Source organism: Diadema antillarum, unplaced genomic scaffold (assembly GCF_040938485.1).
Source record: "Diadema antillarum isolate AM-2024a unplaced genomic scaffold, OU_Dant_1.0 scf00000176, whole genome shotgun sequence".
In the NCBI taxonomy this organism is placed as follows: Eukaryota; Metazoa; Echinodermata; class Echinoidea; order Diadematoida; family Diadematidae; genus Diadema; species Diadema antillarum.
This window is the reverse complement of record NW_027271065.1, coordinates 25,970-48,793: the sequence shown is the minus strand read 5'-3', so window position 1 is coordinate 48,793 and position 22,824 is coordinate 25,970. Positions and strand designations below refer to the sequence as shown.

The 22,824-nt window shown below is 38.2% G+C and overlaps 1 protein-coding gene across 1 annotated transcript; it reads right to left on the bottom strand.

Moving 5' to 3' along the window:
- Nucleotides 1-1,538: 1,538 nt before the first annotated feature.
- On the bottom strand, nt 1,539-11,561 carry LOC139722887 (uncharacterized). The gene is made up of 12 exons (XM_071634167.1): nt 11,410-11,561; nt 10,330-10,589; nt 9,467-9,889; nt 8,160-9,051; nt 7,386-7,506; nt 6,453-6,671; nt 5,903-6,218; nt 4,714-4,913; nt 3,914-4,045; nt 2,944-3,099; nt 2,239-2,358; nt 1,539-1,679 (listed from the first exon to the last, which is right to left on the bottom strand). The coding sequence occupies exons 2-12, from the start codon at nt 10,526-10,528 to the stop codon at nt 1,539-1,541; spliced, it is 2,919 nt and encodes a 972-aa protein (XP_071490268.1). The 5' UTR covers nt 10,529-10,589; nt 11,410-11,561.
- Between the last annotated feature and the right edge of the window lie 11,263 nt (nt 11,562-22,824).

Genomic DNA, 22,824 nt, shown 5'->3' with positions numbered 1-22,824 from the left:
ATTTTAACAAATTGAGTTCCTAACCCCCTAGGGATGCTACCTGCCAAGTTTGGTGAAAATGGGTCATGGGGTTCTCAAGAAGAAGATGAAAATGTACAATTTAGGCCCCATTAGAACCCCTCCCCACCCCCCTCCCCTGGGTCCCAAGGGGGGCATCCCTGATTCTGCCATGAACAAACTTGAAACTACAGTCATCAATGAACTAACTCATAGTATTAACTTAGCTCTATCACTTCTGGTTCTAGAGAAGAAGATTTTTAAAGATTCCTTAAATTTGGGGGGTTTGGGCCCCCCTGGGGGCCCCCTGGGTGGGTCATGGTGCCCATTTTAACAAATTGAGTTCCTAACCCCCTAGGGATGCTACCTGCCAAGTTTGATGAAAATCGGTCTTGGGGTTTTCAAGAAGAAGATGAAAATGTAAAAAGTTTACGCACGACGCACGACGGACGACGGACGACGGACGACGGACGACGGACGACGGACGACGGACGACGGACGACGCACGACGCACGACGGACGCCGGACGAAGGGCGATCGCAATAGCTCACTTGAGCCTTTGGCTCAGGTGAGCTAAAAAAAAAAACCACAATAGGCCAAAATGAATGTCCGCTTTTCTACATAGTTTCAAAGAGAAGGCTCTTTGCTTTAGAATAAATATAACTTGTTAAAATTTGACCAATCAAGCCCACTCAAAAAAAAAAATGATTGAAATACGAGAGAGTTAGGAGGAGCAGTTTAACAAAAAAGGAAGAAATGATGATTTAAAGCTTAGGGTCACTCTGGAATGTTGTGAAGAAGTATCAATTTCCTGGCAGAAAAAAAAGTTCCAGTAAAACTGTTAATTTCTTGATTTTGGTTTGGTTTTATGCCATCTAATTTTGATATTAGGTAGAAAAAACAGTATTCTCTCAGGTAAGACAAACTTAGAACAATTGAGTTGGCCAATCAAAATGACATATCTTGGCCCATTACAAATAATCCTAATCAATGACTTTTTTGTGGGTTTTGAGTTGGGCAGTCACTTATATACTGAATATTTCTTCATATCCAATTTCATTAGACTTCTTCAATTTGACAAGGGTAAGGCACGAATGTTCTAAGAGCACTTTGCTTCACAAAAGAAAATATTGCAATCAAGACCGTCTCATCACATTTGTAGATTCTATCTCTTCAACAGCCTTCCTAGAGAAATCTATGACTGCAAATAATTTCAACAGCATTCACTAGGTGTGAGATATTTATTCCAAATAAAGTACTCACAGTATTTCACCTGGGGATTTTGAAAGACATTTTTGTGAAAGATTTTGAAAGACACTCAATCACACACACACACACACACACACACACACACACACACACACACACACACAAATGATATATTGCAGCAGTCGTTTACACTGACAAACTCTCATCGATATAGCAAGAAAAAGGACTGAAGCAAAACTTGCAAAAACATGTCCATGTTTGCACATAAATCCAGTACACACTATTCAGTCAAATACATTATGCTAGCCAGTCAGTATTGTCTATGCCAGCATTCACTCTTCCTTGGCAGCTGTTGAAGCCATGGTGCCTGAGAGGCGCGTTGCAGCCAGGGCGATCCACTTCAGACTACTTTTCCCACAATGCAACAGGTGCTGGATCTTGTGGATGTCTCGTTTGGCAGCTTTGTTTATAATCTGAATGGAAGAATGGAGAAACAATAGGACACTAAAGTGCTGCTTCATAAAAAAACTCCACTCTAAACTGACCTGCCACATATACTCTATCATTCACGTTTTTGGATGCATTATGTATTATGCTATTGACTATCTGCAATTTGTAAAGCAAGCCAGGGACTAAAAGTAAACCTTCCTAATTCTGTACATAGAGCCCCTTGTAAAGTCTGAAGTAGGAGTTTACGCACAGAAAACTGTTTTGATGCTGAATCATTTGACCACAGATTAAATCATGTAACAAGTATATAAGAGGGATCAATAGATCAATCATATCGTCAACATAAGTGATATATGCATCTAAACTGCTAAGACTGCTTTCATGGTCAATACCCCGCAAATTATAATTTCAAAATCTTCAGAAAATAGCATTACATCTTACTTGAAGACTGTAAAGTTTTCAGCAAGGAACTTATACAGATATTTCCCAAAACACATTTCGGTCAACATTCAAAGAACAACAGTCAAAAGCTCTTAGATAAGTGTTGTTTCATGACAGCTTGTGATTAAACTATAATCCTACCTTATGAAGGACATCTAATATAAAGATGAGTCTGGCCCTGTGTTCAGAAAGGACTCTCTTCTGGTTGCCGGGTGGGGCATTCGAGAGGAAGATCTCTAGGTGCTGAAGAACAAACTCCGCCTGCATAATGAAAGGCAATCAAAAATGGAAATGGGGATAAGATGTCTTTTCATATCTCACCTGAAGAGCAGATTACAGTTTCAATCCCTGAACACTTAACTTAACTTTGTTGTTTGCTTGCTTGCTTTTCAATAGAAACATCATGACATTATGATAATCATGAATTACTGTATTCACTGTAAAAAGCAAAATCACAGCTGTAGGTTTCCATGTCTTCATGGCATAGACCAAGTCGTGATAAGACAAAGTTGTGATTCAAAATGAATTAACATCACTCTTTCCTGAATCGTGATGACAATAACGGTGAGGACATTTGCTTCTTTGGTTAAATATCACTGTAACTGCTTGTTCATACCACATGTATCCTTCAGTTATCCAAATTGATATTCAATGCCTTCACTGTAATTTTCACCCAAAACATTAGAATATGTCACCCAGCACAGTTATTTCCATTCATGATACAAGACAGACTTTCTAGGACTTTCTGTGTAGAATAGCATATTATAAATGATAATCAATTATAAATCAACAATGTATCTACAGAGTATTACACAATCAAACCCCAATGAATATCAGTTCATTTACCTCTGAAATGAAGGTGGCAGTGCTTCTGAAGATTCCCTTAATTTCATGATGATATGACAAAGGGTTTATCTCACTGGTTGCCATGGCAGCAGATGGGGAAGAGTGAGAAAGATTTCTACCAGAATCAGACTTTGATCCAGTATTGGTGTGATCCTTCTGGAATAAGGGGTGGGTGGGAGAAAGGAATAAAAGTAATGTCATGATATGATATTCTATCATCACAGTTTCAAAATTCATTACAGCAATGAAGTTGCATCACCAAATTTATGGCCATTTTCACCATCATGCGTCTGCATGTAGAAGCAAATTGAAAATAAAATGTAATTGAATTATGTGCCACCTTTGCCATGAGATCTGAAGGATAAAAACAACAAATTTGTAATACCTAAAGCAGCTGTATTAATATGCAAGTATATTTCCACTCCAGTGTTTTGTTTGCACATGTATCTAAAACAGAAATACCTTTATCAATGTTTGATAACAATCAACTTTCTCATTCATGTGCAACAATGTTTAAAAAATATTGTTCCCTTCCTGAATTCTAAATGCCACCCCTTTAACTACATCTTGACATATCAGTTTATATATTCATCAAGTTCCATCATGTATGTATGTGCCATAAGTCTTGTGGTGGTTTATTTTTGTGAATTTTGCAAGTGAACTGATACCTTTGAAATAAACAATAGATGAAAATATTGTTTTAATAAAGTTAATGCAGTGAACAGTGTCTCCACAGTATGACATTGCAAACAATACCCCTTTGATTGGAGAAAATATTTGTTCCACCCTTATATCGCTGCTGTTTTTGATCTTTGAGTTAACCATCCACAAATTTGTATCATCCATCAAATAGTATAATGCTTGCGATACATAGCATATTTTCTTGACATTCCCGTGCATACATTCTCACTCAATGATTAACACTGAAAGTTGTTGAAATTGGTTGCAGCTATACAAAACGTGACCTTACCATTCGCGATGCCAACTTTGTGGCTTTCCGCATTCTGCGGTGGCAGGCCACGGAGGTAGTGTTTCTGTGATGCATGACAGCCAGCTCCAGTGCACTCTTCTCTACCTTCTCCACAGGCTCTATGGTGTACATCTAATGGTTGATGACAAATTATAACACACACTGAGTGATTACCATCAAAGATTAAGGAGATAGTGGAAGGAAAAAAAAACCTTCAGCGATACTGTAAGAGTCTCGATTAGCCAAATCTGAACAACAAGGCCTACTGTGATCAATTTCTAATATTCACTTGATGGAAAAAAAATAATAATAATTAATTTGCGGTTTGTCTTGTTCTTCATCTATGCGGGAAGAACTGGAAACCAGCATGGTCTGTAATCTTGAATCAACAAAAAATAACACACATCATGCTAACCACATCTTTAAGATTAATTATACAGGTTTGTGACGATCAAGAAAGTATTCAGAGTTAAAAACTGATAGGTTTAGAAGGGTCAGCAGAGACATACATTAACTCTGACCTCCCAGGTTTCTTTCTTTTTTCATGTTTTCTGTAATATTTTCCAGAAAGACAAGAACTGCACCAAGGATGATTAAAAAGTCCAAGGAAGGTAGACAAAAAAATGATGTTGATTAGAAATAAACATGAGTGTCAGGACTTTAGGAAATTAGCCAGGAATCTACTAGATTGTCTCAAATTCAGCTTAAAAACATGCAGTAACATACCAACGAGTCCGAACAAGCATGTGTTTAAATTCAAGAATGATACCACACTTGCATCTCATCCGACGGCAACTTACCTGGTATTTCCACCTTCCCTCATTCTTGCAGCGATAGTAGAAATGACCGTTTTCCCAGTTTTGGCCGCATTCCCAGCAGAATTCATGTCCGCACTTGCACACCATGTGGTTACAGCCATACGACTTCTCAATGGGATAGTGGCATCGGGGACACCTCTTGGTTGGTACTCGAAAAGGACGGTCACGAGTGCTTTGAAGCTCTAAAAAAGGGAGGGGTCAAAATTTTTTCAATATTTCCACAACCCACTGCATCAACGTATGTTATTGAAGAATACACTCATTCTTTCACAACCACTTTCTGTCACTGAAGCTAAGGTATGACATGAGGATATCATTTTAAAAAGTAACACAAACAATTGGGTTTCACTCTCCTGATCACCAGGCAGAAGACATTATTCAACAAAACAATGTGCAAGGCAAGTTCACCAATTATAAAGGAAAAAAAAAATCGCTTTTTGGAACAAATGTTTTCCACAATTGAGTGACTACTCTGTACCCTAATATGCTTCCCAAACAAATACTGTATACACCATATATTTCACGAGTCTAAATTTTCGCGAATCAGGAATTCCCGACAATTTCCAGAGCGGTTAAATTCGCGATGGTGGAGTCCTGTACTGAATGGAGAAATGTACAGGCATACGTCATATTCACATCGGGTTCAGAGTCAATATTTTCGCGTGTCTTTAATTTCGCGAATAGCACCCGACTCGCGAAATTCACGAAAATAAAAACCTCGTGAAATATTCGGCGTATACAGTAATCATAATAAAAATGCATGCCAAGACATTTGTATTGGTCTATTTTTGTGAACATCAGCTTTTGACATGTCTTTTCATTCTTACATTTTTATTTTGAATTGATGATGAGGAAACTGAACAATTAATGTATTGCATGTCACTACTCATCTAAAACATGATTGCTCAAATGAGTTGAGAATAAAAGATACAAGTTTGTAGAATGGATTCATCAGAAATACATCATATATGAATACACCAAATAAGATAGCAAAGCCAAGAGTCAGACTACAAAACTTTGAAAGTAAAGAATACACGTTCTACCTGCACAATACTGAACTGAGTAAAAAACAGAAGAGATCATTCATGTCTAAGAATTTGCCATTATTGCACAAAAATTTTATTGCTATTGAAATATTGAAATCAAGATAGAGATGTCACTAGGCACTTACTGAGCAAAGTTTTTGCCTCTTTGCGGTATGCCTCTGCCTGCTGGCAAGAAGCCGGCCAATGGGCTTCTTCTTTGCACTCGGAGCACCAGAATGTACCACAACTGCAGTTGACAGGGATCCCAACCCCATTACCAACATCCGTCCTATGACTGGACAGTTTGAGCAGACGACCGCACGATGGACTCGGGCACCACCTGAGCTCTGGATGCAGCATGAGGGCAGTATTCACCTTGCTATTCCAGTGACGAGCGAAGAATGTGGACGGGAGGAACGACATCAAGGTAACCTCATCCACAAGACTGGTGCACTGGTAACCCTGGCAACAGGAGTAAAAATAAAAGAATGGTTTTGACAAATGTGTTCTGACATACAGCATGAAATCTTGTGTATTTGTCTGCTCAGATAGTCTATTTCTTGCTCTGATTTCCTTTTCTTCTTATTTTATTTTTCTTCTGCTTTCTCCTTTTTTTATTTCCTCTACTATCTTCCTCTCTAGTCTGATTGAGTCTACAATGCTTCATGTTAAATGATCCCTTTGTGACAAACTTACTGGACAGGTGATGTTGAGGTCTCCCTGCTCCACCCTTGACATCATGTGCCTGCTCCAGCACTGGTCACAAAACCAATGGCTGCAGGCAGTCAGAGCGGTGCCAGGACACATCTCACTCAGCTCCTCATAGCAGATGCTGCAGTAGTCACATTCATTGGATGCTGCAGATGGGGCCATAGTACCAGTCGGCCTACGCTGACCAGTGTTTTGGTATATTGTCTATACAGAAAATGGAGAAGATAAACTTACAGTCATTTATCTAAATATTTTGCTTACAAATTACAAAAATCGAAAAAAAAAAAACAAATGGCTCAACAAACACTGCTCCTAGCTTATATGCTGGTATACTGCTACAAATATCTATGTTTGTCACTATATACACTAAATGCCGAGACGTATAGCTCAATAAGTCATATGTATATCAGTACATGCTACCTGTTTTCACTTAAACATCAAACATTCTATCCCTCCTCTCTCCCTCCAAAAGAGGGCAGTGCTAAAAATTGTCATGATGGAGGCAGGAAGTCAAAAGGGGCTTCAGCTCTGCATGATGACAAACTGAATTGATTTTTTTTCTTTTCCAGAAAGAACTGGCTCAAAAACTGAATAGAGCATGCCTATGAAGAAAAATTAAGAAATTCCCTCACCCGCTTTACTCTTGGAAATGAGCAAAATATCAACAAACTTAAATTTTGATAAGCAATCCAATGTAGAGACAAATGGTACAACTGAGAAGACCAGCACATATCAAATGGAAATTGAATTCAATATGAATGCTCAACTGGCCATAAATATGGCATATCACTTAACATCTCCCACTATCATTGTCCATTGCTTCTGATTGTATGAAAGGTAAAATCAAGTATACACAATCAATTAAGCTGCATCTGGTCTTCCAAGGTAATATCTGATACATCCCTGGCTGATCCTTACCTGGGCAGTAGCCTTGTGTGGAGAGGTGACTTCATACTGCCAGCCAAGAGCAGATTGAAGGGTCTTTGTGACGATTCGTGGCTCCACTTGATCTGACATCGTGGACCGTTCCATAAGATACCTGTAAAAAAAAAAAATGCTACTTTTATTACCCACATGATCCAACAGAAAAACTGTGATCCTGACATACATGTACGCAACAGTGAAGTGGTGCATTTGGTAAGAAATCAGGATTTGAGGCATCTGCAAAATTGACAATGTTTAACGATGCTCTTACAACTGGTAGAACAGATGATTGAGAATTTTCAAGTAGTGTGCAAGTGAATGTGCAATAATTTTATTTGCCTAACTTGGAAGATTCCACAAGTAACGTCCCTTCACTCTCACATGCTTCACTGTCCAATAAATAGCTAATTGGTGTGTGATGTCACAATATCTCACTCTGAACCTCAGTATCTCTTCTAACCTCTTTACCAACATTACCTCGTTTTTATTGTACATTTCACAAAGATGATTCTGCTCTGTCTCGATTCATAACTGAGATCACCACAAACTCGGTAAAATACACAGTGAGTTTGAGTCTCACTGCTACAATTGAGTTATCTATACAAGCAAGTAAAGGCTATCACTGTTATCAATATAACAGTACATGATCATTCGGTACATCTTCATTTGAGAAATGGAGGATAAGAAATTTGGTACATAGTAGAAGTGTCCTTGTTCTCAATTGAAAATGTACCCTTCATGTAAGTTGCAAGTAAAAGGGAATCTTACCTGTGAACTGGCAGTGCTGCCACTGCTCTTGTGGTGGTGTAGATCACATCAGAGATTCCGCAGATTTCAAGACCTGTTACACATTTGGTAAGTAGGGCTCGATCCTCTGTCACTCCACACACTTTCACTCTGACCTCCTCTGCCCACTTGTCGACCGAGCCAAAACCGAGGCGCGGATCCAGCATACAGTCAAATACAGCAAACACATGATGGCCAGTCTGTAAGAGGCTGCTGGCGATGAGATCTCCCTCATTCTTCGCCTTCCGGTGATCAACGATACCATCCGTGATGTTGACGGCGAATCGGCGCGGCATGCAATGACCCTCGATGTACCTCTCCCCAAACTTTCCCCTCAGGCTCTCACTCAAGAGGTCTTTGGTTTTCACTGATGCGGCTACACTTGGCTTTTCGTGCATCTCAGTGGATTGCTCAGCCACCTTTTCCTCCTGCTCCTTCTCCACCTCCAGGGTGTATTTCCGCCGCTCAGTTTCTAATGCGATCCTCCTCATCTTTCTCTCCTCCCTAACTGATAAGATGTATGCAGGATGGATCGCTGTGATGGCGTCTGCTCTATCAATTGAAAAGACTCTGTCCTTTGTGCCCAGAGGTTGCTGGCTCCCTGGTCTAACCTCATTCCTTCTGTTCCTGGGTGGTGGTGTACATGTAGTTTGTGCTGCCATCCCCTTGCTGATGAGAACTGCCAAGGCATCAGCACACACCTGGTAGGGCTTGGCATCCTTGGTCTCTTCTTGCCAATACTGCTCCTCTTCTTCCTCCCACTCATTGGCAAGGTCCTCCTCCATCTCCCATTGTTCGTTGGAGAAGACATCCCGCACACAGTATTGATGCTTCCTGGTTCTATTTCTGCTATTTTTCTTACGTTTTCCAAGATCTACAAAAACAAGGAAAAAGAAGAGGAGATAATAAGATACACAGTTAACAGCAGTTTAAACATAAGGAAAGGTCCTTCTAGAAACAATAAAGAACACACTTTTTTTTTCCTACCTGATCAACAAGACAGGAGAATTTGGTGGTGGAAATTTCCTCTATTGCACTTGTCAACGCATGATGCCCAATCCCGCTGAATAAAATTCATGCAGCATCACATTTTCACCTTTTATTCCCAATGTGTTTATACGAACTTCCCCATGCTTAACCTGCTTCACTTCAAAGAATGAGAATGCATATAATGCTCACCAGTACATATCAAGTATCATGAGGGATTTACAATTTGTGTGTCATTGTGCCAGGCAAAACTTAAAACATTTTGTTGAGAAACACATGTAAAATTTTGTTTCATCTCTCACCTGAATGTCCCGCAGGGTTGCAATAGGTCTGGAAGGTTTGCCTGGGAGGTGCTGTGGAGATGTCATACTGGATGGTACTTGGAAGTACATTCTCTTCCTCCAGATGTCTCTTCCCTTTCTTTGACCTCTTCCCGTTCTTCTTTCCAAAGTTGGCATCCTCATTCATCACTTCTTCCTTTTCCTTGCTGCTGAGTAGGTCAGCAGCCCTAGTGTACTTCTTCCTCGGTGATCTCGAAACCTCCTCTGCAAGTGAGTCGTACACGCCGACACATGCACTGGATGCCGAGTTGCGGTTAAGCAAGTGATGCTCTGTGACGATGCTATGGTTACCATAGTAATCTTCCTCATCCTTGATGTCGGTAATGACCTCCCAGCGCTTGGCTTTGTTCAAGGAGAATGTCACACCATGCTTTTCATCATCGCCTGTTAAAAGCAATAGAAATGAAAATATGAGGAAGAAGAAAATAATAAAGTGCAGCTGACAGATTGTAGGGGCCGTTGCATTACTCCCTTTGATATTTCCATCACTCATAGATTGTAATTCATACTGTCAAATGTAACATGATTGACCTAATATCAATATCATACTGGCAAATGAGCAACATCTACATAAACCAGACACACACAAATAAAGAAATGACATGCAATAAATCTAGTACGCTCAACAATTATTTTGTGATTTTTTGCTGTAGGAAGAAAACTTTTCTCCTCATTTCCAACTGTTTACTAAAACAAAATCCTAAGCAAGCAGGCTGTCAAAAAGTGCTTGGAATTCTTTTTCCTTTCTTGTGAGGATATAGGGCCTACAGAGGAACAACAATAAAAAGACAAACACAATCATTTAACAGTAAAATATATCTCACCTGTGATAGTGAAAGCACCATGTTCCATTTGCCTCTTCACAGCAGCCTTGGCAGATTTCTTGACGTGATGGTCCTCGCCATCAATCTTGGTCTTGACTACGATACTCTGCCTGCTGTAGAGTTGTTTGTAAGGGAAGGGCAGACGCCTGACGTTGTGGCTGGTAGCAAGACCAAAGCGGGTTCCTTCTCTTCGCACCATGGTCTCTTACTCTCAAGTACCAGCAAGAAGAATCAAGTGTTTCACCCCTTTGGCACGAGTTCTGAAGAAAAAAAAATCATTTACAGATTTGACATAAATTCTACCAGGCATTTACAGGGATTCTGTAAAAGACTTATCGGCACATGCACTACTTCAATATCTTTTCCCTTGTACAAAGTCAAGATATACCAGTCTTGAACCACTCTAAACTATGTTATTGACATGTATTTAAGCAAGGCACATTGCAATATAAACATTCTCATATCGAAGACACAGTATGACAGTACTTCGCACATGTACGCGCGCCTATAAACGCTATACACGGAAAATTGGGCAATAGTGTTACCTACATCACACCATGCAGTACCAGCTGGCTGAATGTCAAGTCATAGACTCATGGGTCTCATGATTACCACCTTATTTGTAGCAAATTAATTGTAGCAATGACTAGTAATTTTAATTGTTATTTTTTCTTTCTTTCTTACTTTCTTCTTCTATAAAGTTCTTCTTTCTTTTAAATTTTTTTCTATCAAGAATGGAATCGCAAAAAAATGTCTGAAACAGGCTAAGGTAGCTATTGGGTGAGCTGTTAAAAGATGCTTCACTAGACCTGTCTAGACCTATAGAATTTATTTGTATTTATTTTTTGTTTCATATTATTAGGTTAGGGGTCTTTTTCATGTATCATTGCACATTGCAGGCATCTAATTTTAAGCACGCACACAACCATGTGCCAGGCACGTAAAGAACATGTCAGCTGTAAGTGTGAGCACTACGAAAGGCAAGATCAATTACTGCATATGATACGTTCTTCAAGTCTGCAAACAAACCTATTAAATATCAAGATTAAGAACCTGCTATTTACCCAACATTTTTCTCACCTCTCTTTCCGGTATACGGTATGTAGCGCGCGATATGTGCCAGTCGCTGTGGCAGTAATACCGAAACCTAGTCACTAGTGTAGTGGTACAGAAGAACAACTCTCTGTCTTGCGATTCCTTGTACACAGCAACAAGACAAGTCGGGGCACAGCTGGCAGAGTTTGGAAGCATGTGTATCATTTTGCCAATTTCTGTGATTATTTATATTCATAGAAGTCAGTGATTTTGTAGGCCTCGGCTCTCCGACAGGGTCGTCTTGCAGGCAATTGCGCAATGTTCGTTCATTTTCTAAATATAACTACGGTTTCGCGAACACATGTTGAATGTATGCCTGGTGCCTGCTGCTGGCTTTGGTGGTCATAATGACATCATCAAAATAAAGACTAGTCCACAACACACAGCGGGGTGTTTTTGAACATAAAGGTTAGGGTGTGTTTTTAATCATTGTCATTTGTCATCAAAAGTTTGCACTCAACTATTGTTTTCTACGAAAATTACCTTTCTAAAGATTATAGTGCCAAATGAGTGTTATGTGATGATATCATAGATAAGTTCAGAACCTACACGTATATAATCAAGTGGACGAATCCTCACTAAACCCGCAAGCATGGGGTCCACTGCTAGTCTTAATGATCCAGACTAGATTTTTTTTTTCTTTTACAAATTTATTTATTTCCTCTTCATTATACAACATAACATACAAAATCATATTACAAATCATGTTTTGTTTAACAAATTAACAACAACAACAACAACAGTAAAAGATGGGTATCAAACTCTTCAACAATTGAACAATATCCTAAAGATACAGTCAGCTCTCGTTACAATAAACTCCTTGGGCCCAGCGAAACCACCGTGATCTTGTCACTTTTGAAACCTTGCCGTATCCAGGGCGCAAATACCTCTGAATAGGAAAATTTTCAAACCCTGGGACCCCCAAAAAACTACCCCATCACGTCGGGGTTCTGCCATATGGATACTCTTTATCACGAGAGTCGACTGTATGTTCTTCTACAATGACCTAAAAAATATTTTCTACAGGGGACCATTTCTTATAATGAAAATTTAATTTGTTTGTTCGTTTTGCAATGTTGGATTCTATATATCGGATATTAACAATAAATGCTGTCAATCCATGAAATTTCACACCTGTATCTTTGCATCTCTGAATATATATGTACCTTTTGTATAACAATATTAAATGATTCAATAAACTCCTGTGGGGCCCTTTCCAGTCTTTGATGAATCCAAACGTTACTCTAATTCTTGTACAATCCTCTAATTTGACATGAAAGATCGTACCAATTTCATCAACAAATTTTTGAAGTAATTCTTTGGCAGCTTTACAATAAAAAAACAGATGTACAGGGGTCTCAGCACATGACTTACAAAGCGTACACTACTCTGATTCTGATATTTTCATCTTAAACAATCTTTCATTTGTGTAAAGTATATTATGCGACAACTTGAACTGAAATTCTCTCAATTTTACTTCAATTGTACATGTAAATGGCAACATATATATTTGTGTCCAATCTTCTGGTTGAATTCCATACTTGCCAGCAAAAACTGTTTCGCAAACAGGTCTTGATTTAATCTCTTTTAAAAATTCCTCATATATTGGTTTTGATTTCACATTTTGTAACTGTGAAATAATAAGATCCTTTTGTTTTTGAGCCACTTCTTCTTTCCAAAACATCTCCAATAGGAGTGTATTGAAGGAACATTTCGAGTATTTTTGAACAGAGTCTACAATTGCCATATACATCATATTATATTTGCTTGGCACTCCTTTCCTTATCCAAAATTCAAAATCAATGAGCCGTCCATCAATACTAAATATTTGATATATATAACCATGCTTCAAAAAACGGCCTGCAGAATATTGAGTGCTTATCAATCAAAATATTCTGGTTATTCCATACTGGTTGTTGTAGGATGTCTGCTTGGCTATTTTCATCACCAATAAAATCCTCATGTATGTTTGTCTTTAACCATATTTGTAGAGTATTCTCATAGAATGGAGGGATACCCCTCTTATCAATAGTTTCAAGGGAATAATTACTTTGAAACACTAGAATTCCACCAAGCCTTTTTAAGAAATAATCTCCCAATAGCACCCATTGATGGATCCAGACTAGATTATATGGCTTGATAACAATTTTCTATTAGGGCCGCCGAAATCATCACGCTTTATATTTTCTTTTCTTTTCTTTTTCCTTTTCTGTGGCCCTACATAAACATTTCGTGAACAAAAAAAAAGGCCCTAATAATGATGATGATGATGATGATGATGATAAAAATAATGATGATAATAATAATAATAATAATAATAATAATGATAATAATAATAATAACGATGATGATGATGATGATGATAATAATAATAATAATAATAATAATAATAATAATAATAATAATAATAATAATAATAATAAACTAAAGGAAACATTGTTAAGAGAAGATATTTTTTCATCATGATACAATTAAGTTACCAGACTGGTATCATAAAGAGCTTCAAATCCAACATATCTAAAGGAAGTAAGAACAACAAAAAAATACAAAATGAAAAAAAGAGAAAATTATAAAGCATTGCATTACGTAAAAATCATAATAATCATGTTAAGATTGGCAAGTTTTCAGTTAACTATGTATTTGGGTCGTATCAAAATATTGAATTGAGGTATCAGTATGATGTTTTTCCACGACTTGCATGCATTCATGAACTGTTACATGTAGCATTCAGAGATATTCCCTCTTGAAAGATAAAATGTATTCGTGCTGCGTGCACGACGCGAAAAAAAAAAATTCCCTGAACTTGGAAGACTAACGGGGATCTGGCAACCTTTGTCGAGGCATCTAGCTGTTCAAGTGCATGCAGTTGCAGGATTTATTCTTACAATTCCCTAATTTACTGAACGAGAGAGAGAAAAAAAGAAACACACACAACACACGCACACACGCACACACATACACACACACACAAGCACACACACACACACACACACACACACACTTTTTTTTCAATGATATTTTATTGATTTCATTCAAATCATTCATAAATCAACCCATTCTGGGTGTACCATGAACATAAAACGGTACAAATGCCATTCAAAACACAAATCCATATATCAACTTAAACTGCCAATCATCTCTCTTCAACGTAACAACTCGATTATGAATCAATCCTACTGACAAAAAATGTATGATTCTTTGACTATACTGAATCATGTTACTCACACTCACAAGGGTATATACATAAAAAAGCAACAAAAATACATTATACAAAGCTAGAATGAAATCATTTCATTGAAAATCAAATCCCCATCCCAAAAATCAAATCCCCGTCGCCACCAACCCCGATTCACTGAAACCTACCCCAAACCCACACCCACAACCACCAAACACATACCTCCACACACATACATACACACCAACACACATACACCCCACACACAAACACACCCGAAGCGACCACCTTCTCTCCTAATGAAAACGACTTCCAAATGTTGATTGATACGTAAAACAAAGCAAAACAATACGCACACACACATACACACACACACACACACACACACACACACACACACACACACACACACACACACACACACACACACACAAGTAGAAATGTATATTGGCCTGAAATAAAAGGAAGCATTACAGTTCTTTTTTTTTTTTTTGATAACGTTGCCCTATCAGACCACCAATGAAATCTTTTTTGGAAATTAGGTGGCCCAACAGGATTTTGTTTAAATAGAAATACAACAGTAATAGTGGTTCCGTCCCCGACTACGAGGTCAACCATATAGAGCCCTATTATGAGAAACAACGAACAGAAGAAATCCCAAGAGGATACATGTGTTATCTTAAACAAAAACAAAACAAAAAACATCTTCCAACAATCATGGCAATCTGTAGTCTCAGCAAGGCACAAGTGACTCAAAAAATCTCTCAGTGGGATGCCAGAGCAGAGCGTATGCAGACCATTCATTGGCATAATTCAATTCTATAACCCTTTAGAGATCAATTTAAAAATCGTCGCAATTCTGAACATTCTGCCTGTATAATCATATTCTAACGAAACTGGACATTGCAGACCATGGTTCTTCCATCCCATTTTTTCAGTGGCAGTGGCGGATCCATTGAGGACCGAGACCCCCCCCCCCCCTCCCTTATTCCCCACCCCACCCCCTTATTACGGAATTCCTGGATCCGCCCCTGAGTTGCTATAGTACTATTGACGTTGAAACACCAAATATATAGGGGTATAAAGCCGTGATAATGTAATTTGACCTAATGTTGATAGATATCAGTGAAAAAAGGAAAACAAGTAGCTATGTACATAACATGTTGTTGATTAAGTATCTACATTTCAAACGTTAGAAAGATATTATTTTTCTAAAGCTCAAAAGTTTTGTATACTTCCAATTTTCTGTAACCTTTCCTTTATTTTGTATATATGATGAAATCTATGTATTCAATTTCTGTAATATATTTATATGTTTCTGTTGGAAATGAAAAAAAAAATGAATGAATGAATGAAATGAAATGAAAATAACACAGGTTACATCTGCCCACTCCTACGTAACGTATGTTACAAAATAATGATACAATGTCATAGCTAAAGCAAAGAGCTGGTATTTTTTTTTTTTTTTGTCTTTCAAAAGGGTCTATTGGCCATACCTTAAATCCATACATCAATTCAGCCCCAAAAAATAAAGTATAAGGCCCAATGCACTCTTTTATATGAAAAATAACAAATTACGTCGTCGTCATAAATTACACGACTTAAAAGACTTTTTCTTGTTATATAACTAATTGTTGAATGATAATTTTGTTAGACCCAACCGACGGAAAATATTATAGTCTATCATTGCTTACAACATGTGATTTTTACATTTGTGATGTATGTATAGGCCTGACTGTGAAAACAGAAATGCTTAATCAAGCAAAATATCTGACCTTTCTTGCTATTGATTAATGTTACAGAAAATTTGAGGGAAAAAAAATTAGTAATTCATGGAGGAAACAGCATTCAAAGCACCAACTAAGCAATCTCTCTTTCATAACCTGCTATAAATGAACAACCATAAGTGCATAAGTAAACATAGTTTTTTTTGTTTAATTAAGAAGAATGATATCTCTTTTAGCGACACTTTCTTTTGTGTTTGTTTGTTTGTTTGTTTGTTTGGTTGGTTTTGTTTTTTTGTGTGTGTTTTATCACCTGTAGGACCTTAACATCCCGTCTCACTGAGGGGGCCATAGTCCCGCTTTAGTTCCTTGTATAATTTTGAATCCAACTTTTTAAGCACGTGCCACTGAATAAATTAGATGCAAGAATCAGCTTCTGCAGTCGTTAATATCTTTGAAATACGGGAAGAAGAACCGCCGGCACCAAAATTTAAATCGATTATTCTATCCAGTATTTTTTTTTTTTTTTTTTTTTGGGGGGGGGGGGTCCAAAATAAAAATAGAGAACTGTGATTCCATTGGTTATGGTTAGATAATGTTGATACTGAAGCCTAAACAAACAAACTAACAAACTAACTAACCAAATAACAAACAAACAAAAAACAACAACAAACAGCCTCCAAACTGACCATGCATGTTGGTATGAGTCTGTGGAAAACCAGAGTCGTCATATACACGGCTCTGTAGCAGCGGAAAACTCGAGTTTACGGAAACCTTAGCGGAAAAATACGGCACTGCGGAAAACGAATGGACAGCGCCCCCACTGACAAGTTTTGGTTTACCAGTCGAAGCGGACGACTTAGTAGAGGCTACTATGTAATCCCGTGAGATTTTTGTGCCAAAATGGATTTTATTAGCTAACTTTGTCAATTTGGGGGTGCTGAATCCAAAAAACTTTGGTTCCATTTTTTCCAATCACGTCTTCAGCCGCCATTTTGAATTTCAAAATGGCCACCATAGCAAACTGTATTTTGACCCATATTTCATAAAGTGAGCATTGTAGAAGCTTCAAATTTGGTGCAAAATGCATGAGTGTGATGTCAGACACTCTGATATATCTTTTTCTGATATTGTGGATTGTTTTGATACAATTTGTAGGCTGCCATCTTGAATTTCAAAATGGCCACCATAGCAAAATGTAATTTGACCCATATCTCATAAAGTGAGCATTGTATAGAAGCTTCAAATTTGGTACAAAATGCATCGTTGTGATATCAGAGACTCTGATATATCTTTTTGTGATATTGTGGATTGTTTTGTACAGATCGTAGGCTGCCATCTGGAAATTCAAAATGGCCGCCATAACGTTTTTACCCATATCTCAGGTTGCAATTATTGTAGAAGCATCAAATTTTCAAGAATGCACATGCTTGTGGTGTCCAACATTCCAGTACAGCGGTTTCCTAATTGTGGATCATTAGGCAGGCCACCGTGTTGAAATTCAAGATGGCTGCCATAGAAAACATACTGTTGTAAGCGCCTTAGATGAATTAGCCAAAATTGTTCTAGATGGACCGAATTCATTTCCAGGTCAAGCAGAATGACAGCCATCTCTCAATTCAAAATGGTCGCCGTAAATTCAAAATGTAAGGACAAGGTTCCAAATGACATCATCAAGCCATGCTGAGGGGCAAAAACTGCGTACGGGGGGAGGGGGCATACCACTGTCCCATTGTGGGCAAGCGTGTAAGCGTTACATCCCATATAGCTAGGCGGGTATATGCGGTTCGCGAACTGCACGCTAAACTAAAGCGGTTTGTTTTTGCCTCTCAGGGATCACATTATTTTGCATCGTGGAACCTCGTTAATGATTATATTTAAGCCCATATTTGTACATAAGCAAGCAGTGATACAACTGAAGGTGATCTTCAAAAACTTGATGCTGCCTCGAGAGAATGAAGACAAACAAGGAAAAGTCTCGCAATGGCCAATGGCAAGAAAGGCCATGGTCACCCTACCAGGCATCCAATTCACAAGCTTGTTTGTTGGCCACAAACTGAAACAAGATTTGCTAAACACTAGATATATTTCTGGAATAATACAGAATGAATAAGGAATGAGTAGGCTTTTTCCTGATTGCCCTTGAGTGGGTCATCTTCAGATGTTAAGACTTCCAAAATTCTTACTGCTGTACAGCCAATGATTCTAAAACAACAAAGGAGCAATAATAGCTCAGTTCTGTGGCGCTTTGCATGCATCAGAATTCCTCCACAATTTAGAAGACCATCACATGAGGGTAATCTCAAAAATTGTTACTGCCTTGAAGCTGATGAATGTGGTGTTTGGCAATCAGCTATCGGAAACATTCAAGGGGGATATTTCTAGAACGAGATGAAAAGGGAAGTTTTCATGTTCTGTACTAAGAATTTGTATCTATAGGAGAATTAAAATATATTAATCTCTGGGATAGTATGAAAAAGGGCAGACATTCAAATTGTGCGATCAAAATACACCATGTAAGATTGGATCTAAAGTCATTAAGCTTAAGAGGATCACTAACTTCTCATAACATTTCTACTGGCTCTACAGTCTGATAGACCTGTCATTATCCAATCATTGCTGAACGATACAATTATCGGAAGGTGTAAGTTCTAAGTAATTCCACAATCACTCTTCATCTAATAATTTCATGGCCTTCTCCTCATTCTCACTAACAAAGGTTCATTTTTAATACCCATGCCTTAGAAACCCACAAAACTGAGCCATATAATCAGCCTGAAAGTTGATATACTGAGCAGTCATTTCCATCTGACACAGAGACGACATCACGGAAATAATAGAAACAAAGGGTTTATCAAAGATGCCAAGGGAGCTGTCACCCGTCACTCACAACGAGGAAACAGATAGTCTCATTCCATTGTATGTAGATGCTACTTCAAGAGCATAGGGAAAATCAGAGATATTGATGATTAATACGTAGACGCTGACATTTCAGTTCTCCTCATGGATCTTGTAAGTTTGCTTTACTTACTGCATTGCATGATATCTGCTTCATCACTGGAAAAGGAAATGATAGAAGTACAATTAACATTATTGAGAGATTATCTTTTGCAGTCCGTTACGAAAAAAAAAACCCAAAGGTCTGCTTTTTCATGCCTTTTATGGTGCTGGCTGAAGTTTAAAATTTGAGGATGTCTCAAAGAGCAGATGGACCAAGAAATATCTAAACCTGGAATCATGCAGAATGTGCAATGACACAGTCCATGCCTCCCAGAAGTTTGGCGTGGATGACTTCAACCAGGACAATCTCACGCTTTACCCTCAGAGTCTTGATACAACAAATCCAGAGAGCAAAGCGCGTAATCTCTCATAACCTATTTTGTGCCTCTACTACAGGAAAATATGATATATTACAATGTAGTTATTTCCAGAAGGTATGCATAAAATGTTCAATTAAATGCTTTGAGCTTCCTATACCAACGGCGGACACAGAATTCATTATCATGCTCATAGCAAGAAATGCAAAAGTAACTGTTTCTGGAAGAATTTTATAGAACCAATTCTCCCTTGTGTACAGCCTTAAAGTGCTGGTGACTTCAAAAACATATGCAGAGAATGAGAACAGAAGACATTATCTATTAAAGTGACTATCCCATGAATTTTTAGAATGTAGGGCTAATGTTGTAAACTCTACAACCAAATCGTCCAAATGGGGCATTTAGTCACTCAGACACAAGAGGTTCTTTTGAAATTCATTTGTTTTGACGTCAGAATCACATGATTTCCCATTCACAATTTTTACCCAAATGCAATGCTTTAAAAGAAATGTTTCCCATGGCAGCCATTTTGTATTTCAACATGGTAGTGTACCTACAGGACAGGAAGCAGTCCCGCCTACGCAATTCACTGAAGTGATTGACTTACACATGAGTGTTCCAGCATGCTTGGGTTTGCAGTTTAAAGATCTTACAGCACCAAATATAGTCGAAATCCATCTTGAATTTCAAGAGTGGCGGCCAATGCGAATAATCCATTATTACAGAATGTATAGGCCCTATGTGTGTTTTTTAAAAGAATGTATACTGTACGCCCCCATAAACATTCATATGTCTAAAAGTTGCTTGTAACCCGCAGAGATATTAGCGGAATAGCAGCCATTTTGAATGTTAAGATGGCCACCTCGAAAGTGATCTGCAATTTAAGGGAGGGGAAAAGTGCATCTGAATATTCAACATCATGAGCCCGGTTTATGCCCGAAATGTGAATTTCTTTATTGCTTACAACATGAGATATGGGTCAAAATATACGTTCTGGTATGGCGGCCATTTTGAATTTCAAGATGGCCTCCTCCAATATCAAAGTGAACCATCGTTTCAGAAAAAGATGTTTCAGAATGTCTGATAGCATACGCATGCTCTTTGCCCCAAATTAGAACCTTACACAATGTATACGATATGAGATACAGGCCCAATTACATTTGTTATTGTGGCCATTTTGAATTTCAAGATGGCCGCCAATGAAAATGATCTATCATTTTAAAAAAATGTTTATATTAGCATGTCTGACATCACGAGCATGCTTTTTGCCCCAAATTGATACTTTCCATAATGCTTACAACCTTAGATATGGGTAAAATATATTTAGCAATGGCGGCCATTTTGAATTTCAAGATGGCTGCCTAAAACTGTATCAAAACTATCTACGGTATCAGAAAATGGTGCATTAGAATGTCTGACATCATAAACATGCTTTTTGCATCAAATTTCAACCTTCTATGATGCTCACATTATGAGAATTGGGTCAAAACACAGTTTGCTATGGCGGCCATTTTGAAATTCAAAATGGCGGCTGAAGACGTAGTCGGAAAAAATGGAACCAAAGTTTTTTGGATTCAGCACCCCCAAATTGACCAAGTTAGCTGAAAAAATCAATTTTGGCACGAAAATCTCACGGGACCGAATATTTCGACATAGTAGACTGTACTAACTGTGCAAAGAGATCATCAACAGATGTTCTTCGCGTTTGCATGTCTCTTACCGGCTCAAATTTTATTCTCATATTCATCATTATTACCACCGTCAATGGAAAACCAAGGGTGGTGGAACTTATACATTTTCTTCCGGCGCCGTTTGTTTGTTTGTCTGTCAGTGTGTAAAATAACTCAAATAGTTGTAAACGGATCTTAGATGAAGATTACAGGAAAGGTTGAGAATGACATAAAGAGCAGATGATTAGATTTTGGTATTGATCCGGAAATTTTTATGAATTTGAAGGATTTTCGATATATGGTAGGAAGTATCAGTGAACTTGTGTGTTTTGTTCTTTCTTTGTCTTGTCCTGTTCTTATGTTTTATTTCAATTGACCACATAAAATAATTGAAATTGAATGAATGATTCTTGGTCAACTGAAAGTAAGGGACATTTCCTTTCTGGCTGCTACCTACCATAGCATACCTCTAAACCTATGTACTTATCATTGCTATTCTATTTTTGCATTTTCCACTATTTTACTGATCATGTTGGCGATCCTAATGTTGATCGATGTATGTGTTTGTTTTTAATATGTTCCATGTTTTGGTGAAATAAGCAAAAAAAAAACTTAAACTTTCGTGTTTTTTCCCACTAGGACAGGAGTGGGACTTTCCTAAAAATTCCTATATTTATCTTTCCTAAGTGCATTCTAGAATACCAACTTCTTAATTCCTACGTCAGAAATTTGCATGTAATACTAATAGTGGCCACTTGCATAGGCGCCGGAAGTGGGGGGGCAGGGGGGGCGGCCGCCCCCCCAATCCAAAAAGTGGGGGGGCAAAACGCATTTTTGCCCCCCCAAAAAGCCCCCCCCCCAAAAAAAAATATAAACAAATAGAAATAATGATAATAAAAATAAATGAATAAACAAAGAAAATAAAATAAATATGTAGATCTATATGAATAAAAGGGAAAAAATAAAGCTACAAACGGCAGCTTTTGGACTGTAAAATGTCAAAATTTTCAAGCTCGCTCGCTTCGCTCGCTCGCATCCAGCAGTTGAGCCCGGTGCGCCTCCCCCTTAATTTCTAAAGCGAAAAACATAGCTACGACGGCAGTTGTTGGACTCTAGAATGTCAAAATTTTCAAGCTCGCTCGCTTCGCTCGCTCACATTGAATCGTTATGCCATTCTCCTAATGTTGCTGACAGTAATTGCCAGTAGTTGCGCCCGATGCCCCCACCCCTTAATTTCCAAAGCGAAAGATAAATATAGCTACAAACGGGAGTTTGGGGACTGTAAAATGTCAAAATTTTCAAGCTCGCTCGCTTCGCTCGCTCGCATTGAATCGTTATGCCACTCTCCTAATGTTGCTGCCAGTAATTGCCAGCAGTTGCGTCCGATGCCCCCCCTTAATTTCCAAAGCGAAAGATATAGCTACAAACGGGAGTTTTGGGACTGTAAAATGTCAAAATTCTCAAGCTCGCTCGCTTTGCTCGCTTGCATTGAATCGTTATGCCATTCTCCTAAT

Coding starts and splice junctions, on each gene's coding strand:
- LOC139722887 (XM_071634167.1), bottom strand. CDS start 10,528: ATGGTGCGAAGAGAAGGAACCCGCTTTGGTCTTGCTACCAGCCACAAC. Junction 9,890..10,329: donor TGGTGCTTTCACTATCACAG/GTGAGATATATT, acceptor TGCTTTTAACAG/GCGATGATGAAAAGCATGGT. Junction 7,507..8,159: donor GCAGCACTGCCAGTTCACAG/GTAAGATTCCCT, acceptor TTTTTTTTACAG/GTATCTTATGGAACGGTCCA.